Source organism: Aspergillus fischeri, genomic scaffold (assembly GCF_000149645.3).
Source record: "Aspergillus fischeri NRRL 181 1099437636266 genomic scaffold, whole genome shotgun sequence".
NCBI lineage: Eukaryota > Fungi > Ascomycota > Eurotiomycetes > Eurotiales > Aspergillaceae > Aspergillus > Aspergillus fischeri.
The window spans coordinates 2,766,536-2,784,158 of record NW_001509760.1 but is presented as its reverse complement, the minus strand read 5'-3'; the positions used below and the strand labels follow the sequence as shown (position 1 = coordinate 2,784,158).

The 17,623-nt window shown below is 49.8% G+C and overlaps 7 protein-coding genes across 7 annotated transcripts, besides 8 other annotated features; 2 read left to right on the top strand and 5 right to left on the bottom strand.

Annotated features, from left to right (window-relative positions):
• Window positions 1-382: 382 nt before the first annotated feature.
• NFIA_056560 (MFS transporter) lies at window positions 383-2,189 on the bottom strand (the record flags this gene model as incomplete). The annotated part of the gene is made up of 5 exons (XM_001258203.1): window positions 383-1,656; window positions 1,727-1,786; window positions 1,858-1,915; window positions 1,991-2,011; window positions 2,073-2,189. 5 exons carry the CDS (start codon window positions 2,187-2,189, stop codon window positions 383-385), a joined length of 1,530 nt encoding a protein of 509 aa, XP_001258204.1.
• Window positions 2,190-2,656: 467 nt separating this feature from the next.
• NFIA_056550 (putative carboxylesterase) lies at window positions 2,657-4,473 on the bottom strand (the record flags this gene model as incomplete). The annotated part of the gene is made up of 5 exons (XM_001258202.1): window positions 2,657-3,268; window positions 3,328-3,689; window positions 3,747-3,922; window positions 3,972-4,250; window positions 4,307-4,473. The coding sequence occupies 5 exons, from the start codon at window positions 4,471-4,473 to the stop codon at window positions 2,657-2,659; spliced, it is 1,596 nt and encodes a 531-aa protein (XP_001258203.1).
• Window positions 4,474-5,319: 846 nt separating this feature from the next.
• On the bottom strand, window positions 5,320-6,280 carry NFIA_056540 (tetratricopeptide repeat protein; the record flags this gene model as incomplete). The annotated part of the gene is made up of 3 exons (XM_001258201.1): window positions 5,320-5,421; window positions 5,481-6,107; window positions 6,173-6,280. The coding sequence occupies 3 exons, from the start codon at window positions 6,278-6,280 to the stop codon at window positions 5,320-5,322; spliced, it is 837 nt and encodes a 278-aa protein (XP_001258202.1).
• Window positions 6,281-6,570: 290 nt separating this feature from the next.
• Window positions 6,571-7,622, top strand: NFIA_056530 (haloacid dehalogenase superfamily protein; the record flags this gene model as incomplete). The annotated part of the gene is made up of 3 exons (XM_001258200.1): window positions 6,571-6,590; window positions 6,667-6,826; window positions 6,924-7,622. 3 exons carry the CDS (start codon window positions 6,571-6,573, stop codon window positions 7,620-7,622), a joined length of 879 nt encoding a protein of 292 aa, XP_001258201.1.
• Window positions 7,623-8,457: 835 nt separating this feature from the next.
• On the bottom strand, window positions 8,458-12,070 carry NFIA_056520 (uncharacterized protein; the record flags this gene model as incomplete). The annotated part of the gene is made up of 3 exons (XM_001258199.1): window positions 8,458-9,972; window positions 10,024-11,905; window positions 11,961-12,070. 3 exons carry the CDS (start codon window positions 12,068-12,070, stop codon window positions 8,458-8,460), a joined length of 3,507 nt encoding a protein of 1,168 aa, XP_001258200.1.
• Window positions 8,970-9,149: a microsatellite.
• Window positions 8,977-9,163: a microsatellite.
• Window positions 9,223-9,341: a microsatellite.
• Window positions 9,223-9,349: a microsatellite.
• Window positions 9,525-9,568: a microsatellite.
• Window positions 9,843-9,885: a microsatellite.
• Window positions 12,071-13,184: 1,114 nt separating the features above from the next.
• On the bottom strand, window positions 13,185-14,433 carry NFIA_056510 (uncharacterized protein; the record flags this gene model as incomplete). The annotated part of the gene is made up of 2 exons (XM_001258198.1): window positions 13,185-14,064; window positions 14,249-14,433. The coding sequence occupies 2 exons, from the start codon at window positions 14,431-14,433 to the stop codon at window positions 13,185-13,187; spliced, it is 1,065 nt and encodes a 354-aa protein (XP_001258199.1).
• Window positions 14,434-15,264: 831 nt separating this feature from the next.
• Window positions 15,265-16,906, top strand: NFIA_056500 (nucleoporin FG repeat-containing protein; the record flags this gene model as incomplete). The annotated part of the gene is made up of 3 exons (XM_001258197.1): window positions 15,265-15,326; window positions 15,438-15,857; window positions 16,165-16,906. The coding sequence occupies 3 exons, from the start codon at window positions 15,265-15,267 to the stop codon at window positions 16,904-16,906; spliced, it is 1,224 nt and encodes a 407-aa protein (XP_001258198.1).
• Window positions 15,940-16,003: a microsatellite.
• Window positions 15,941-16,003: a microsatellite.
• Window positions 16,907-17,623: the final 717 nt, after the last annotated feature.

The following is a 17,623-nucleotide window of genomic DNA, read 5'->3' as shown; positions in this document are numbered from 1 at the left end:
AAGCTTATACCCCCAATGCTGACGAGCATGCTTGCGGTGGGGCTGCTGCGGGGATATCCACCTGGTGTGAAATGTTGTAGTTCGGATGATGAAGACGGAATATCGGCAAGTCGAAAACCAAAGAAATTTGGTTTTCAGGATATGATAGTAGAAACAGAATTGCCTTGGAATCCATAGCGCATGTGGAAGCTGTTGGTTGCTGGGGTGAATTGGTGAAGAGTTCTTAGTTCCCAATGACCACCTTACTGACTACTGATCTTCTGATGGTAAGTACCTGTCAACGGACTGTTTCTTCTCTATGATGTGAGATTTTCCTAATTCTGGATTATATTATATATACATTTTTAAATTGCTCGAGCGTGTGGTCCGCGTTCTGTACAGCCTATCCAGCTGCTTCAGCAGACTGACTCTCAGCATGCCGTTCCGTAGGTTTCCATATAGGGCCTCCCAGAAAAAGCAATATAGGAATAGCAGACACGCCCATCAGCAGGCCTATGACCCAGGACATCGTGCTCCAGCCAGCGCTTTCTCGGATGAACCCAGCCAGGAATGGACCGACCATGGACCCAGCTGCAAAAGCGGAATTGAGGATACCGTACGCAAGTGCCATTGCGCCTCCTTTGCCGAAGACTCCGGGTGACTCTGCTTCTTTCTCCTGAACAACGTACGATGCCTCAACAAAGAGCGGAGGAATCAGGAAGGCTAGGCAGAGCCCTATCAGAGCTAACAGCACACAAAGCACCACTTTTTGGTTCATAGAATTCGTTGTGACAAGTCGGAGAAGCACGAACAATGGGACTGTGATGAGCAATGCTCCACCAACTACAAAGCGCCTAGCTTGGGGAAACCTGTCGTTGATGTACCCGAAGAACGGATCCAGAAGATGAGGCACCGACACTGGAATGAAGATGAGTCCTTGGGCTGTCTGTTTCCAACCGAATGTATCCTGAACGAAAAGAGGAAGGACGCTATCGAGAGATGTCAACGCAACAGCCACAATAAAATAAGCCCATAGCGTGACAAGCATTCGGTCTGAGGCCAACAGAGTGGTAACAGCGCCGAAACGTCTCTTGCGAGGCATCTGTTGGTTTGCATCCCCAATTGTGTCGCCTCGCGGTGTCGAGCTCGATGCTGCATCATGCTCGTTGCGACCGTTACTGTCACGCTCATCCGTCATGCAAGGAAGAGGTACACGCCCATCCGTAGGTTGCTTTTGCGTTGGATTGTCAACTGGTTCTGTGAAAAACTTCCCAGTATGAAGCCACTTCAGGGCATCTTTCTTCTCAATCAAGATGAGTCGTAGGAATATGTCGAAGCCAATTATACCGAATGCAAGACCGAAGACAGCGTAGTAGCCTCCCTTCTCATATAAAACACCCCCAAGGAGGGGGCCTGTCATTGTCCCGAGTGTGATGCCCATTGCCGCATATCCCATCGCCTCCCCCAGGGCCTCTTTTTCTATCGTGTCGACTAGCAGGGCTAGTCCGACTGTCCAAACAACAGCCGCAGATACTCCTTGGAACAAACGTCCGGCAATCCAGAGGCCGAGAGTAGTGCCTACACAGAGCAACGCTGTAGAAGCACCCAAGGCGACCAGCCCTATCAGGAGAGGCCAGCGCCTAGACTCTATCCGATCTGCTAAGTAGCCGGAAATAGCTGAATTGAAGGAGAACGGTGAGTAGAATTGTCACGATGTAGTCCGGTGGCCAAGGATGGTCAAACTCACGGGAAGCTGCCAAAAGTGCGGCGCCGTACAATGCTAATAAGATCGAGGTCCATGATTGCTCTGATAGTGAAAGGTCAGAGCCAAAATCACAGAGACCAAATGTCAATACATCTCAAGAGAAGGGCACATACCATCGTCCTCTGATAAACCGACTCTCTCATGCAATGCAGTAGGGGTCACAGGAACAATCTATAACACGTTGAGCTCTTGCACATAAATCATTACACGGTAGAGGCGATACTTAAGGTAGAACAGTTAACTTACAAGCCCATATAGCAGGATATCCTGACATAACTGGTTTTAGCATGTTTTCTTTCGGGGACACCATCCCTTGTTGCCAACTTACAGTGAATGTCGCGAAAGCCACCACAAATATGACGAAGACTTTGGAAGACCTTAGCTCGAGGAGAATCGGTCGCTTAGGCTCCTTCTCATGTTTTGATAGCAGGCCGCCTAAGACCATAGCGAATATGGGTCTCAGATTAAGCTATACCGCTGAGATGTCATGCGGGTACTCAAGTAATAGAGGTCACGAAAAGTTGAGGACACAGAATCTTAGAGCTATCGAACCATCCATTAAGACATACGCAAGAGGCACATAATGAAGAATTTGAGAAGAGATAATAGTTTGGAGAGGATTTGAGGATTAAAAGTCTAGGCGATGATTCAATTCCTTCTGCCTCGGGGCCCGCGGGACCCGAGCCTGAACGGAATCAGCCCGCAGTATCAAGGGATTCAGATCGTGGCGGATCTATTAACCACAGAACATAATATTGGGCTATCTGCCGGTACGCGGTGCCAGTATCTACATATAATTGACTTGAAACACACACAATGTGCCTAAGTCAAAACGCAACTAAAAGCCAGCAGTGCAATGGACTTATCTCTTCACGGCTATGTACATCACAGTGTAAATGCCATGACGTTGGGCTAGAGGGTTCTAAACAACGCAAGTACCTGTGCAAACTCATCTAGCGACGCTTGGTCAGCGTGGTCGAAGAGAACGCTTCTTCGCAAGCTTCCCTCATTGTACGGCCCGTTCACTTGCCCTACATTGGGTGCAGGACCGTAGACTCGTGCCGTGAAGCCAGCTTCTACATCATTATGGGCAACGGAAGGCCATGGCTTCACACCATGACAGAATTTGAAGAAGTCTTCGGCGAAGTTAATTGCAAGTTGCTGCTGGTCTGGCCCCATAAACTCTCGGAAGTTCTGGAACAGGTAGGCCAAGTCAAGGATATGACTCGCTCGATCTTTCCAAGGCCCGTCCCATGGATTCCCTTCGTTGAAGTGATAGACGTATACATTGTTTTTCCAGCCCTTTGCAAATGTCAGGACGGGAGCAAAGAAAGCAATGTCATTTACGTAGTTGAGAATAGCTGGGAAGGCCTCGTCGTCTGTCATGTCCCTTGTGATGTTGTACTTGTCCAAGATCTGTTGCGCAACATCTAATTTGGATGAAAGTATGGTGTAGATCGCGGTAATGAACTTGCTTGCACAGTCTTTCTTCGTATGAGACATCAAAAACGCCATGATACTAGCCTGGGAAGAGAGAGAGTCGCGGTCAGTAGACGATTTGACAGCGTTTCATGACAGCTTACATCCATCTGAGCGTCGCCAATCATTAGATCTTCGCACCACTTCTTTCCGCGGGGAATGTCAGAGCCTTTGTCGGCCACTTGCGCATAGGTGACGACCGAGGTCACCATGGCCCTATCAATCGCAGGAGCTGCTAGAAAGGTTGGGGGTATTTTGGCGACTAAGTCATCACCCGGTGTTTCCAAAAGAGCTCTGATTCTTTCCTCTGAACTAGCATTGGCCAGTCCCAACGCTGCAATGGCTTGCTGGTAGTTCTGCTCATGTAAATCGTAAGGCAAGGGTTGGATGAGTAGACAGGTACCACTCATCACAATAGCCCGCTTAAAGAGTTGCTCGTCAGAGTCGAGGTGGTACGTTACACACGCTAGCAAAGTTCAGTATGCCTGTAACGTAGTGAAAATCAATGATGAGCCAGACATACCTCCTCCAGCGCTCATCCCCGCGAGTGTCACATTATCAGGATCTCCACCAAAATCCGCAATGTGTTTCTGCACCCATCTCATGGCCACTTTCTGATCTCTGAGCCCATTGTTGGCGTTGTACCCTGCCCGTCGAAGTTCATTAGAAGTAAGGAAGCCGAATGCACCGAGACGATAACTTTTTCGAGTGAGTCCTTGCCCATGTCGTGTCAGGGTAGTGGCCTTACTTCATAGAAACCGCCACTATTGGTAAGTTCTTTTCAACAGATAACTTGACAAAGCGTGCATAATCGAATTGTGGCCAGGAGTTGGCTCCAAGCACCAGCCCTCCGCCGTGAATGAAGAGAAACACAGGAAGCTTGGAGGTTGCTGTTGTGCCCGCTGGGACGGTAATATTCAGATTGAGACAATTCAAGTCCGATTGAGGAAGCTCTTTCTTTGGGAGGATATGTTGAATGTGGCCAAGCTCAAAGTCACACCCAAATGAAGGAGACAAAGCAGTTGGACTAGGATTCCTTGCATTAGTTCACTGACTTGGGGTATATTTCCTGACCACTCTTACCCGTCCTTGCTCGCGTCCAAGATACTGCCTTCACGCTGCTCGATGAGTTCCGCGTCTGCGAATCTGTCTTTGAGAGTAGCGTATTGAATACCCAGAAACTGACTCACACCGTCATGAGTCTCGGCTCGAACTTCACCCAGCAATCTTGTCTGAAGTATGGTTGCCATCGTACTGAATCCCGCTGAGTGCAAGTAGTAAACACATCAGATTGCGGGGAAATGTAGGAAAGAGGTCAACAGCATCCAGAGTATACTTCAAGGCTTTTGAACAGTCTCCCTGTAGGACGATTCAAGGAGTCAATTAACCTCCCGATTGGCAGCTCTCCATATTTCGGTAATAAAATCACCCAGTAATATGCCGGATTTAACTCCATGAGCTTTGACTTTAAGTTGTCAACAAAGCTGAGGGGTAATTCCGAATCATAGGGATTCTCCAACCACTTCGTTCCTCGTTTCGTGGGCGAGTTGTATCGGCTCCATATGCGGTAGAGACGAGAATGGGTTCACTAATGGCTCCGCTCAAGCGAAGAGTTGTGTGAGAAATCCTCAGAGACATCCTCGAAGCCGAGCCAAAGCCGCATCAAATTGACTCGAAAGACACAGAGACAGAACCCTTGTCGGATATCCTCCGTCACCAGGGCCATTGCCCCGCAATTCCCCCACATGAAACTGCCGAGGGAGCCATAGAACGAAGAGATAAAGTTTCTGTATTGTTAAGGAATTTGATTGGAAGATGTGCAAAGTACTGAGCGAATTCCATTCAGTGCTAGGTGTACAGTCAGAGAGCCAGAATTGTTGTGATGCAGACCATCATCCGTGACGTGGTGGCCTCTATTACTCTGCTAACCAGCTGAGGTAACGATCCTTATCCTACGAAGACAGTGTGTATACGAGGAGAAAGGGAATATAGGCTCTTCCCAGTCGCGCTTCCGCACTATATAGCGATTCTACATGCACAAGGAGGCAATAAGGAAGCGGCTTTCAGAGATTGGGAAGTTTGGCCTCTTCATTCTATCATGATTGAAAATTCATGCTGTAGCCACCAGTCTTAGGATCTTGGACGAACTTGAAATTATCCGTTGACAACCCAAATGGTTTGAGGATGCCGTTTCCGAGCTGCAGTGAAGAGTTAGCAGTGCTTCATCAGAGTCAGTATGGAAGAGTTGTCGACTCACATCCTTCAGTTTACTCATCATCTCCGCCGTCTCCTTCTCCCGTGCCTGGTTTATCCTCGCGGGCAATTCGCGAAGAGCCCTCTGCACAACCCGCTTATCGTCTGCAGGTAGGTTTTCCATCCCAGCAAGCACTTTGTAGTCCTCTTCGGCTCCTTGTAAATTTCCCCAGCCGCCGAGCTGGCTCTTCGCTCGCGCACGTCTCATAAGCGCCTTTGCCCGAATACGCATCACGTCGTTCTTTTTCTCGTCCATTTTCTGTAACCGTTTGAGCTCCTCCTTTTCTGCCTCTTCGTTTTCACCGGAAATCTCGATCACCGCGTCTGTCTGTTCTGACGATTGAGAGTTTTGTTTCGGTTGGTCTTTATCCTGATTCTGCTGAGGAGACAGCGGAATGATGTTTTCGAGACGATCAAGACAGGTAGTTGCAGAGTCGACAGCTGCCTTCCAGTCTTCCAGCTTCAGGTAGCATGCGGCCATGTTGCTTCGAAGAACGGCAACTTCATAGTCGAGGTAATTGGGACACGAGGCAAGGGCACGGTCATAGCAGGAAATAGCCTGATCATAGCAGCCAGCCGTAAACAGTTTGTTCGCTTCTGTTTTGATTTCGTGAGATTCTTTCAAGAGGCGCTGTTAGGATGGTCGATATGAGCGTCAGCAACTATTTCTTAGGAAAGCAGCAATCAGCAACTCACAGCTTCTTCCTCTGCGGGGAACCGTGCATCATGAAAGACATCCTCGCTTTCGCTATCGGACCCAGGGTCGGATTTGTGTGGATTCTTATCCGAATTTTCTGTAGTCATGTTGCAGAGTGAAAGTGAAGGCTACTGAGAACGCCGCTTCGGAGCTTGGAAGCTTGAGTGGATAGTTATCAATAATCGGGAAGCCGGACAACCGGACTCGATGATCCCTGACCATTCCCCTCGATGGTAAAGCGGCACGAAAGAAATTCCCGACTGGGTTAAACTTACATCCAAGCCGATTAACACCAGTGTGGAGTAGCCTTATCTGAGTGTCTTTAAACTACAATTGAAGATCTGATCCTCCTGTCACTCTGCACTATTCGTTTCGTCTGCGAAACAATTACTTCACTATGACCAAAAGCACGACCGAGTAAGTTCTCAGGTCCAGATTCACTCATTTCCATGCTCATGGATATTTCACCCCGCTGACTGCCCCTCTCTGACAGATTCCCCCGCGTGCGGGCATGCCTCTTTGATATGGATGGATTGCTCATCGACTCAGAGGACAAATACACAGAGATCACGAACGCAATCCTCCAGGAATTCGGAAAGCCGCTACTTCCTTGGGAAATCAAGGCTCAATTGCAGGGTCGACCACAGCCTGAGGTGAGTCCTCCCCCGCATCTTCAGTCCACTCAGTTCTTGAGACTCGAATGTCTTGTTCCAACACTATTACGTTCTGTCCTAATATTCTACCGTATAGGCAAGCAAGATCTTCCACCACTGGGCTCAACTCCCCATCAGCCCCGAGGAATACGGCGCGAAGCAGGCCGCCCTGCAAGCCAAGTACTTCCCCCAGTCGCAGCCACTACCGGGCGTCAGAACTCTCCTGTCCAAGCTTGTCTCGACCCAGAAGACGGACCAACCGGTCTACATAGCCCTGGCGACATCATCGCATAGCAAGAATTTCAAACTGAAGACCGACCATCTACAGGATCTGTTCTCTGCATTTCCCGAGTCACAGCGCGTACTAGGTGACGATCCTCGAATTGGTAAGGGAAGAGGAAAGCCGCTACCGGATATCTATCTGCTCGCTCTTGAGACGATCAATGAGGGCTTGCGGCAGCGAGGAGAACCTGAGATCAGGCCCGAAGAGTGTCTTGTCTTTGAAGATGCAGTTCCTGGTGTCGAGGCGGGACGCCGAGCTGGAATGCGGGTAATTTGGTGTCCTCACCCGGGTCTACTAGGGGCTTACAAGGGCCGAGAAGCGGAGGTACTGGCTGGGGTGACGGGTGAACATAAGGAAGAGGAGAAGTCCGTCCCGGAGAGGGAGGCAGAGGAGTTGGCGGCGTGGAGAATTCAAGGCGCCGGTAAACCCGGCGAGATTGACGATGGATGGGGAGAGTTGGTGTCGACTTTGGAAGGCTTTCCTTACGAGAAGTACGGTATTCGTCCTGCGTAGCCTTGTGTATTTCCTCTAGTTACAGTTGTCTTTTCTGTTCCATTCTCATATTGTACATGAAGCGATGTGAATATGTCAATAGCAAACCAGCCTATCAGCAGCGATAGATCAATCAAAGGATCAGTGCAATGATGGCATAATCCAGTTCAAAGCAATGCATAGCAAAGCCGGTGCACCAAGCCAGAAAGAGATTTTATGCTAGAAATAACAGGAAAGGGCGAGTAAACAAACGTGCCATCTATTAATGTACAAAGTGTTTGAAGGCTGCGTGTCGAAACAAACAGCTAGAATCCATAGCGTACTAAGTACGTGATGAGAAACAAAGGGATTCGAACGATCAAACGCAGGTGGAAATGGATGGATATCTTCACCAACGCCAGCAGAGGATATCAGAATGCAGCCATGACAGTGCAGTAACAGTAGGTAACGAGCAAACAGAGGCAACCCAAGCGCCAAATGCCACAAATGATTGAATGTCAGCACGCTTGTTTTTCAGAGGGATCAAGTCAGCGGAATGAGATTCTGGTGTATTGCACAAGAGCATTCGCCTTCGAACAAGGGTATCACATCCTAAGCTGCGAATAGAATTTGCTGATGAAAACACGATGAGCCAGACACCAATGAGAGATGCATTGCACCGAAGCAGCCAGTAGATGCGAGAAACAAGGCTCATGAAAGACCATAAAGTGATACTAAAGTGATCGCAAGCCCCACGCGCCTCGCCAATTCGATGAGAAGCATTGTGATGCCAATTCAATAGACGATGAACGTGACTTGAGTAAAGTCGAATGCATTGAAGAAGCAAGAATGACTGGATGCTGAATCATTCTTTGCTCTAACGACGTCTCTTGGTAGGAGGGCCGTTCTCATCGGCTCCAGTTTCTGCTGATCCTCGCTTGCGGCCGCGCGTTTGGTTGTTTGGCGGCAAACCAGGGTTCAATCCCATGCTCCTCGAAACGATAGGATTCGGGCCAACCATTGAAGTGGGATTCAAAGTCGGCTGATAAAAAGTTGACATTTGAGGGGGCAGTTGAGGCGGCGGCGGCATCTCGCAACTCATGTTTGCTGCCCACAGGGAAGGATCCATTGATGACGTGTGAGAACTCGAAGCGTCAGAAGTCGGACCAGCGGCTGCACTGAAATCAGGAGATATGCCGTGCTGTTCATATTCGGAGTGTGATCCATAGGCATGAAGAGCGGCGTCCAGCGTCAGATCCATGGGGACCATGTCCATGTTCATGCTCGGGTGAAGTCCACTGGTGTTTGTAGGAGGTAATTGTCCGGTATTGATCGTGCGTTGGATTTGGCCGGTACTGGACACGCCGGTGTCAATATTGTTGTATCCGGTATAGGTCATGCCTTGGATGTGTCCGGTATTGGTCACACCTTGGTACTGTCCTGTATAGGTCATGCCTTGGACGTGTCTGTCATTGTTCATGCCTTGGTTGTGTCCGGCATTGGTCACACCTTGGTACTGTCCTGTATAGATCATGCCTGGGACGTGTCTGTTATTGTTCATGCCTTGGTTGTGTCCGGCATTGCTCATAACTCGGTTGTACCCGGTATTGTTCTGGCCTTGCATGGAATAACCCTGTGGGTACTGTCCGTTGTGGCCGTAGTTTGACTGCCCGTTGTGCACGTAGCTTGACTGTCCGTTGTGGCCGTAGTTTGACTGCCCGTTCTGCGCGTAGCTTGACTGTCCGTTGTGGCCGTAGCTTGGCTGCCCGCGTGCCGCCGAAGCATACGAGGGGCCACGCTGACCTGAAGTGTCTTGATCCTGGACAGCGACAGTTTCCTGAGAGTCATTTCCGGCCTTCTCGGCGTCCTCGACCTCATGGGCTTCGTCAGCAGAACCTCCGCCGACTGGCGGTTCTGCCTCAGCCTCCGCCTCAGCCTTTGCTTTCGCCTTTCCCTTCGCCTTGCCCTTCGCCTTTCCCGTCGCCTTTTTTTTCCCATCCGCCTCTGTCTTCGCCGCTGCCTCGACGGCCCTTCCGGTCTTGATTTGCCCTCCCTTGTTTTCGTTGACAATAATGTTCGCGCGGCAGCGGACCAGACAATCCAGCGGGGTGTCCACGAAGTCGTGGACGTATTTGGCATGGTAGTCTAACATCCGCTTACACGTCGACTTGTTCACATGAAAGATCCGGACAATGGCCGCAACCCTGTCCGGGAAGGAAAGTAGCGCCCCGGTTTTGGCGGGATCTTTCACTTTCGTCTTCTCTCCTTCATCCTCTTCGTCGTCCTCCTCCTCCTCCTTCTCCTCTTTATCCTTGCGCCCTTTATTGCCTCCCTTCTTTCCCTCCTTGGGAGGTGGCAACGGCATTGTGCGGTGATACTCAATCAAAAGTTCCTACTCAAGTATCAGTAAAGTGTCGAAAGACATGTTGCCATTGAGACTTACCAACACATTCCAACAAGCGGCCTCGATTTCCACAGGTTTTCTTCGCATAGTGTTCTTCCACACAAGTGTGGTTTTAGGTTTGTCGTCCACACTATCGAGGTTCATCATTGCCCGTAAAAAAGAGTTTACAATCGTCAACTTTTGCGCGTCCGAGACTACCAAATGCGGGTCGCGACCAGGTCCTTTGGGAGGATTGAGCGCACTCATCGCCTCTTCCAAGGACGCGAAACTGGTTTGCACTCCAGCGGTTTGTATTTCCGGTCTGCTCCACTCGGGGTTCATAAGATCATGAGAGGTCGGTAATCCGGGTATTGCATCGATTGGCGGAAATAGTTGGTCCACAACTGTCGGTTTCTTACGTCTATCAGCAGCTGAATCAGACGGGGCTTGCTCCGAGAAGGCCGGAGGTGCCTCGCTGCTATGATAGTCATTGGAAGCGGCCGCGGAGACCACGGATGCATGTGGGCTTTGAGGTGCCTTGCCTTGGGCAGGTCTCTCGGAGTTAACTGGTCGGGGCTGAATTTGCTGTTGCTCATTTGAGATATCCCGCGCAGGATGTTCTTGGCTTTGATCAACACGATTGGGAGCCGCAGCGGAGCTCGAAGATCGGTGTTGCGATTGTTGCACGGTTGGGGGCCGGTGTGCCTGATTGTTCGTAGGACGATTGAGAGCAGCCAAACCATTCGAGTCTTGTTGGGACTGGTCTTGCATGGAAGTAGAAACGCCCTGACTGCTAGAGGGATACGCCAGCTGTGCCTCCTGGCTGTCAGCAGGGGTTCCGTATGCCTTTTCGGCATTGTGAGCCGGATGAGAGGTCATGTTGGCAGACTCAGAATTGGAAACATTGTTCTGAATCGACGCGGTAAGTGCAGGGTCAATGAGGTCCTCAATATTTGCGGATGGAGGAGTGCTGTCACCCGAATTATTTTGGGACGAGGACTGTGCTTCGGAACTTTCATCTCTCTCTCCGGATAAGTCTGAATGAATTGGCTCGCTCCTAGCATTGTCGATAAAGGTCATTAGAAGTCCAACGTGGTGGGAAGGATTGACGAGAACGAGGACATACCAGCTTTGGCCTTGGTTGCCATTTCTTCTTCTACCTCCGTCCGATTGTTTGGCAAAGGTAGGAGTAGGTTTCTTTGCAGGTTCTTCGACAGCTTGAACGTAGGCTTGAGCGACGGGAGTGCGAGCATCGAGACTTTCGGACGTGTGGCTTCCGATCATCTCCACGCCGTGATGAGCATCATATGTGCCACCAGTGCAAGCAGGGTCTGTGTCCTCGTGGGTTTCGATATTGGAACTGCCAACACCGATGGACTCAACTGAGACATCGTGGTGTCGAGCAGAGGGGTTGCCATAACTGGGCATGTCATCCTTCTGTTCGTGGTCGTGAGCATTGAAGCCGCCAACGCCATGATGCGCAGTTCCTTGTTCAATGTGTTGGACTCTGGGTGTGTTGTTGTGATGCTGGACAGGGGATACCTCAAGAACAGAATTGATACTAGGAGGAATGGGAGACAGAGTGGTATTTTCCCAGAAATCAGCATTGAGCTGACCCTTGTTGCGAGTCTCAACTGCCCTTTCGAAGATCCCAGCGTACTGAGCCTCATCGCCGTGGTCATCAGCTTGACGTTGGATGTTTCCATAGCCACGGGCATTGTAAGTCGGGATGAGGTTGCGGCGTTCGAACGAGACATTTGCTCCTTGCTCATGAGAACTTCTGTATGTTTTATCGAATGTCTCCCAGTCAAAGCTGTCAGGGACATGAGTGGGCACTTTGTCAAATGATATGTCATCTGGATCGAAGAAAGCATTGTCAAAGTGGGATCCTTGCTCCTGCTCACCCTGCAGGGCAGTTTCAGCGTGCTGATGAGAGACCGGCCTAGTTTGACCGGAGTTAGAGGATATTAAGAATAGACGACTGGCCAAAGACTTACGCGAGACCTTCCATAGCCGTAGGAGAGCCTGGCAGAGAGAGCATAGTACTCTGCATCTCGGTATAATGACCCATAGCCTCAGCAGGAGTACCAGGAAACTGAGGCGACATCCTCGCGACGATTTACTTGACAGTCACAGCAACTCTCAGAAGCTCGCTTGAAATTGCAAGATAGACAGTTTTTGAAGCTGTATGAGTGCAAGATAATGATTGGAAGACACTGAGTCAGGATAAAAGGATACGATTGGCAGGTGTGAGGGAGTATGAGAGAAGAGAGATGGTTGGTAGAGTGGAAGAGAGATGTGTAGAAGTGAAAGTTGTATTTAACGACATGGGACTCGAAGGTAGAGGGAGGGAGGTTGGGCCAGCAAGCATGAGGTGAATAACAGAGCATCAAAAACCTGAAAGTAGACGGGAGATACCGTTAACAAAGCGGAATATGCCATGTGCTTGGGGCCTGCAAACATAGTAGGGTGGGCGGTGTTCCCAAAATGGAAATAATGAGGGCAAGTTTGCAAGTTTGCTACTCGAAGACGCCCTAGTTCAATGGGAAACAATAGGTCTTCGAGGCATCTCGAAGCAAAGCCATGCACACCACGCCGCGAGACAATTAATTCCATGGTGGTATTGGCAACGAAGTGTTGATGGCGGCCTAATTGTGCGTCTGATTGAGGTCTCTGGAGACAATAGGTCATTGAGGCACTGCGTCGTGCAACAACGCTATTGTTGGGACGCTCATGCTCTGAGCAGAGGATTGCGCTAATTGAGGACCCGACCAGAAGCAGTGTACAATAGCTGTTGAGCCCCCATCAAATTCAGGCGCAATGGCAGCCTCTCAACCGGCTATTGAGCTATTTAGCAACCTTGAGTTCCTCTATCATTTTGCAAGCAGATCCACGTACCAGTCCCATATTACTGCACCCTCTTACTCGGCTGACGAACACAACCAGGCTCAAAGCTTGACCTTGAACTCGTCTCATCCCTTGGAACCATCACTGGCCAAATATTTCAACTGACAGCGGTATCCAGGAATGGCATCGACCAGACTTTCAGGCTATTATCGATCTTCTTCGTAGGACGAATCGTCTCGTCCACAGCACTTATATCACGTGAGGAACGCCTCTGACCAGAAGTCGTTGCTGCTATAGTTCCCATAGGATGCAAAACAGTACTGCTCACGGCGTCTGTATATTGTAAGCTCGTTGGACTCCCAATCAATTCGTGATCACTGCTTACCATCATGGACCTTCCATTCCCAGTCACATTTTTGCGGTCCGGCAGTGTGTGTAGGATTTCGCCATACCCTCATATATCCATCAGTTCCTCCAGCCCAGATCTCATGGGACTCGCCCTGTGCGACAGGTACAACATCGATCTTCATGCGTTGGTTTGTGACAGCCCTTCGACCTTCTAGCCAGCCAAGAAGCTGCCCGGTGACTCTGGTGTCGAATATTAAGACCCCGTCGCTTTTCCGTTCAGCAATATACAAATATCTTCCGCAGGGACTCCAAAGCAGTTGCGTGACCCCGGCGCCGCCAATGTGGCGATGAGCGTCCGTCTTTGTAATGCTAAAGGTCCCGAGAGACTCTCCAGTCCCATTGGCCCCATACAGACCTATCTGCCTCGAAAATGTACCCGCAGCCAAGATACCATCTCCCACAGGATCGATGGCCATAGCCGAGATGATACCCTTCATCCCGACTCCTCCACCTACCATTTGCTTACGCTTACTGGGTATTGTAGGCATCCATGCGACGGGGCCCTCACTCCCTGGACGGGATACGTCGAAAAGACATATCAGGCTATCAGATCCAGTGAGGAAGTGCGTACCGCCCAGGGCTTGCGGATACACCATCGAGTGAGGCGTAATGAATGCCTCTGTCGTCGGATGTATAAGCGAGTAAGTTGCCACAGTGGTGGGCACAAGCGCAGACGCGAGTCTAATTGGGTGATCACGGACTGATGAGAGGAACAGAGTGGTAGACGGATCCCGAAGATTGAAGAACGGATAGATGGCAGTGGCGTACGTTGGCTCTGCTGAAGGCAGAACAGAGTAAGGGTCCAGCCGATGCGGTGATGATGTTCCTTCCAGCAAATCCGGAGGCCTATTTCTGCTCGTTAGTCCAGAAACGTCTCAACCCTTTCAGCATGACCTACAGAATATAGGTTCTGATATGATGATCCGCAGAATCAGTCAAGAGTGTGGTTCCATCCGGAGACCTATGCAAGTAACTGTTAGCCAAGGTTCCATTAATCGTGCATTCAGTCAGGTCCGTTCCAAAAACCTACCATTCCGCGCCTTTCACGTAATTAAGAGGTGGATCTATTCTATTGCTCTCTTTTGCTGACACAAATGAGAGATCCCGACTTTGTTGGAGAGATGACTGGACATTGAGTCGGATATCCTGTGCATCGTCCACTTGAGTCGAAGCCACGCATATTGGGCCTTGAACCAAAGAGTCCTTCTCAACCATCTTGCACAGGGAACTTTCAATGTCCACTATATTAAGAGGAGCAGGACTCTGATATATGACTATGATGCCTCAAATTCGAAGGCCGTTCGGAACCATGCAAGAACAAAAGGAGAGTTGTAGAGACTTGTCCTCCACGCTTTTCATCGCATCACTTCTAAGAACTGTGGTGACAGTGAGGGAACTATTCGCCTTCCTGCAATCACACTGCGCTTTATATAGTGAACTAGACGGAAGTGGATGGATGTCTCGGCGGCAAGAGCAAATGACAAACAGCCGAGCATCACAGTGATGAGTACAATGGGCAATCAATGAAGCCAACTGGCAAGTCTCCTTAAGCTACAGAGTGTTCGGTTGAGTTGGGAGATAGATCCATATATGTGTGTGTTGTGACACCGAGTTAGATAGACGTAACCCGAGTGGCATTAAGGCTGATGTGAGGACTGATCCCTGTATGCGATTTTATATGTTCTGCAGATGCCGGGTCCGATTTCCTATCTACCCTAGAGAGGTACACAGGCTTACAGCGGCGGCAGAAGTTAGAACGTCGGCCCCGGTGTATCTTTCCCCATTAATATTAAGATCAATTTCCCACTAGTCCACTCCGGGAGTTAGGGTGTACCTTTAGCTTCCTTACCTTGGTAACGCTGATATCTGCAAGACTGCAATAGCGCTGCACTTGCACTTATCTGCCCAAACATTTTTGCGCCGCCCTCCTGTCTCTTCGCTACCTCGACATCCGTACAGCTGAAAGAAAGAGCAGTAGGAAAGGTGTGACTTGATTTTATCTAATTCCTCCTTTACTCCCTGGTCAAAGAAGACGCTCCTTTTATGATGTTTTCCGCAAAACCTTCAACCGGCCTGTCCATAAACACCAATTCCGCCAATTCACTTTTGTAAGTGCGCCTGTGTCCAGAGCTCGGTCTGAAGCTTCAGCTCTAAGATCTGAGCTACAAATTCATGGATCGCGCGATTCAACTAAGCTAACGACTATTTACCTCGCGCAGTGGCGGATCTACTGCTCAAACTACATCATCTACAGCTACACCAGGGACAACGAGCACGTCGGGGGGTTTGTTTGGAAGCGCCAATGCGCAGTCAAAACCAGCGGGCGGCCTTTTTGGAAACCTTGGGGGAGGGAACGCACAACAATCTTCAAATACTGGGTCAAGTCTGTTTTCCGGCTTAGGTGGACAACAGCAGAATACTAACACCACTGCTGCTGGCGGCGGCCTGTTTGGAGGCTCTACGCAGGCCAGCTCGCAACCTGCAACTGGTGGGCTCTTTTCGGGGACTGCAGGCGCGGGCACTACCACGGCCCAAGGCGGAGGTACTGGTGGAGGGTTGTTTGGGTCCACGACACAGGCTCAGTCAAAACCGCTATTTGGCGGTCTGGGGGCTTCTACAACAACTGGGGGTGGCCTCTTGTGAGTGATCCGCGTGAGCCTTCTTTCGTTTCATCGACTAATCAGTGAGAAATCCAAGTGGTGGCGGCAACCAAACCAATACACAACAACAACAACAACAACAACAACAACAACAACAACAACAACAACAACAACAACAACAACAAGCACAGAAGCCCACGCTATCTCTCTTTGGGAATCAAAATGCCGCGCCCCAACTGTCGACACAACAAACAGCCACAAGCGGAACAGTGGTTCCCGGGGTCAAGGTAGATCTCAGTAACCTCTTGCCGACGACAAAGTACGAGAGTTGCGCCGACGAAATCAGATCAGAGTTGGAGAAATTCGACAACTACGTCCTGCTTCAAATCAAGCTATGTAACGAGGTCTCCAACATGCTTCCTACAATCGCAGGCCAGGCCGAGACCATTCCAAATGATGTGGATTTCGTCCAAGGCAAACTGGAAACCATTGAGCATGCGCTGGAGAACGACGCTCGCGATATTGATCAACTACGCAGCCTCGTGTCTCGCGATGCAGCCGAGGCACAAGTGGCGTTCCGTGCTATCGATACATTAAAATTACCCCTGCAATATCAATCTGCGGGGGGCGCAGGGTGGTGGTCAGCCCAGGATCAAAAGGGATCCGATCGCCAGGCGTTGCGATCCACGCGCAAGAATACTCTCGCTCTTCCGGACGATGTCGAGACCGACGCCTCGTCTGCCACTTCCATCAATGGTGTGCCAGTAAACCTTGTCGACTATTTCTCTCAGCGCTCTGACGAGATGGGTACGGTTCTTGAACGATATACCCGCAATTTGAAGGAGATCGAAGACCACCTTCATGGTATCGAGCTTTCACTGAACCGTCAGATTCAAGAATTTGTTGCTTCACGAAGTCGAGATGGAGCGACCGCTGGAACCCAGAAATCGAAGCTCAATGATCTTGCAGCGGTGCTTGGAGATGTGGAGAACGGTATACTTGGCGTTGCTAGTAGGCTCGGTGCGGTCACGGAACAGGTGCAGGAAGTGGTATTGGGTCCGCCGTCGGGAGATAGTAGGCTTAATTAATGATAAACCTCAAGCGGCATGCATAATGAGGTGAGACGCCCATTAAAGTGGCGTCAAGCATCTTGGGTCATTTCAGGACCGATTTTTGCATGTACAACTCGATCACCTAGGTTTCTATCGCTACTTAGAGAAGTCTTGTATTTCAGCATGAGTATTAGGGCCAGGCGTTGCAAATGAGCGATGACAGGATTGTTCTCTTTCCGATCAGATATTGATATTCACAATATGCTTGTTTTCCTGGTTGAAAACTTCTTCTTCTTCTATGGTGCTTTTTTCGACTTAGCCCGACGTACAAAGTAGAGAGAGATCATCGTCGGAGTAAATCAGAACTTCCCGCTGTGCAGAGCATCAAAACACAAATACAAGGCCAGCCAACAAATCCTCGGTGGTGGCCATGAATATAAGGTATCCATGGATGATCCAGATTGCCTCACACAAACGCAAGAGAATGGCGGAGTTGCGTGATCGCAATACCAGAGATGCAGCTTACAGCCACTCCCGGACGCCGGCTCCAACTTTGTTTCAACTGCGTACTTGTTCTGCATTGAGAGGGTTATTTGCCGTGTACTCGCCTATTCATTTGTATTCTTTACGGGCCGTGGATATTATTATTTCAGATATATATACTCCGTACAGATACAAGAATACCTTAACAACTGCTGGATCACTGGTAGACGCTTGGGACGGTGGCAGGTTGCCTAGTGATCACTGACTGAG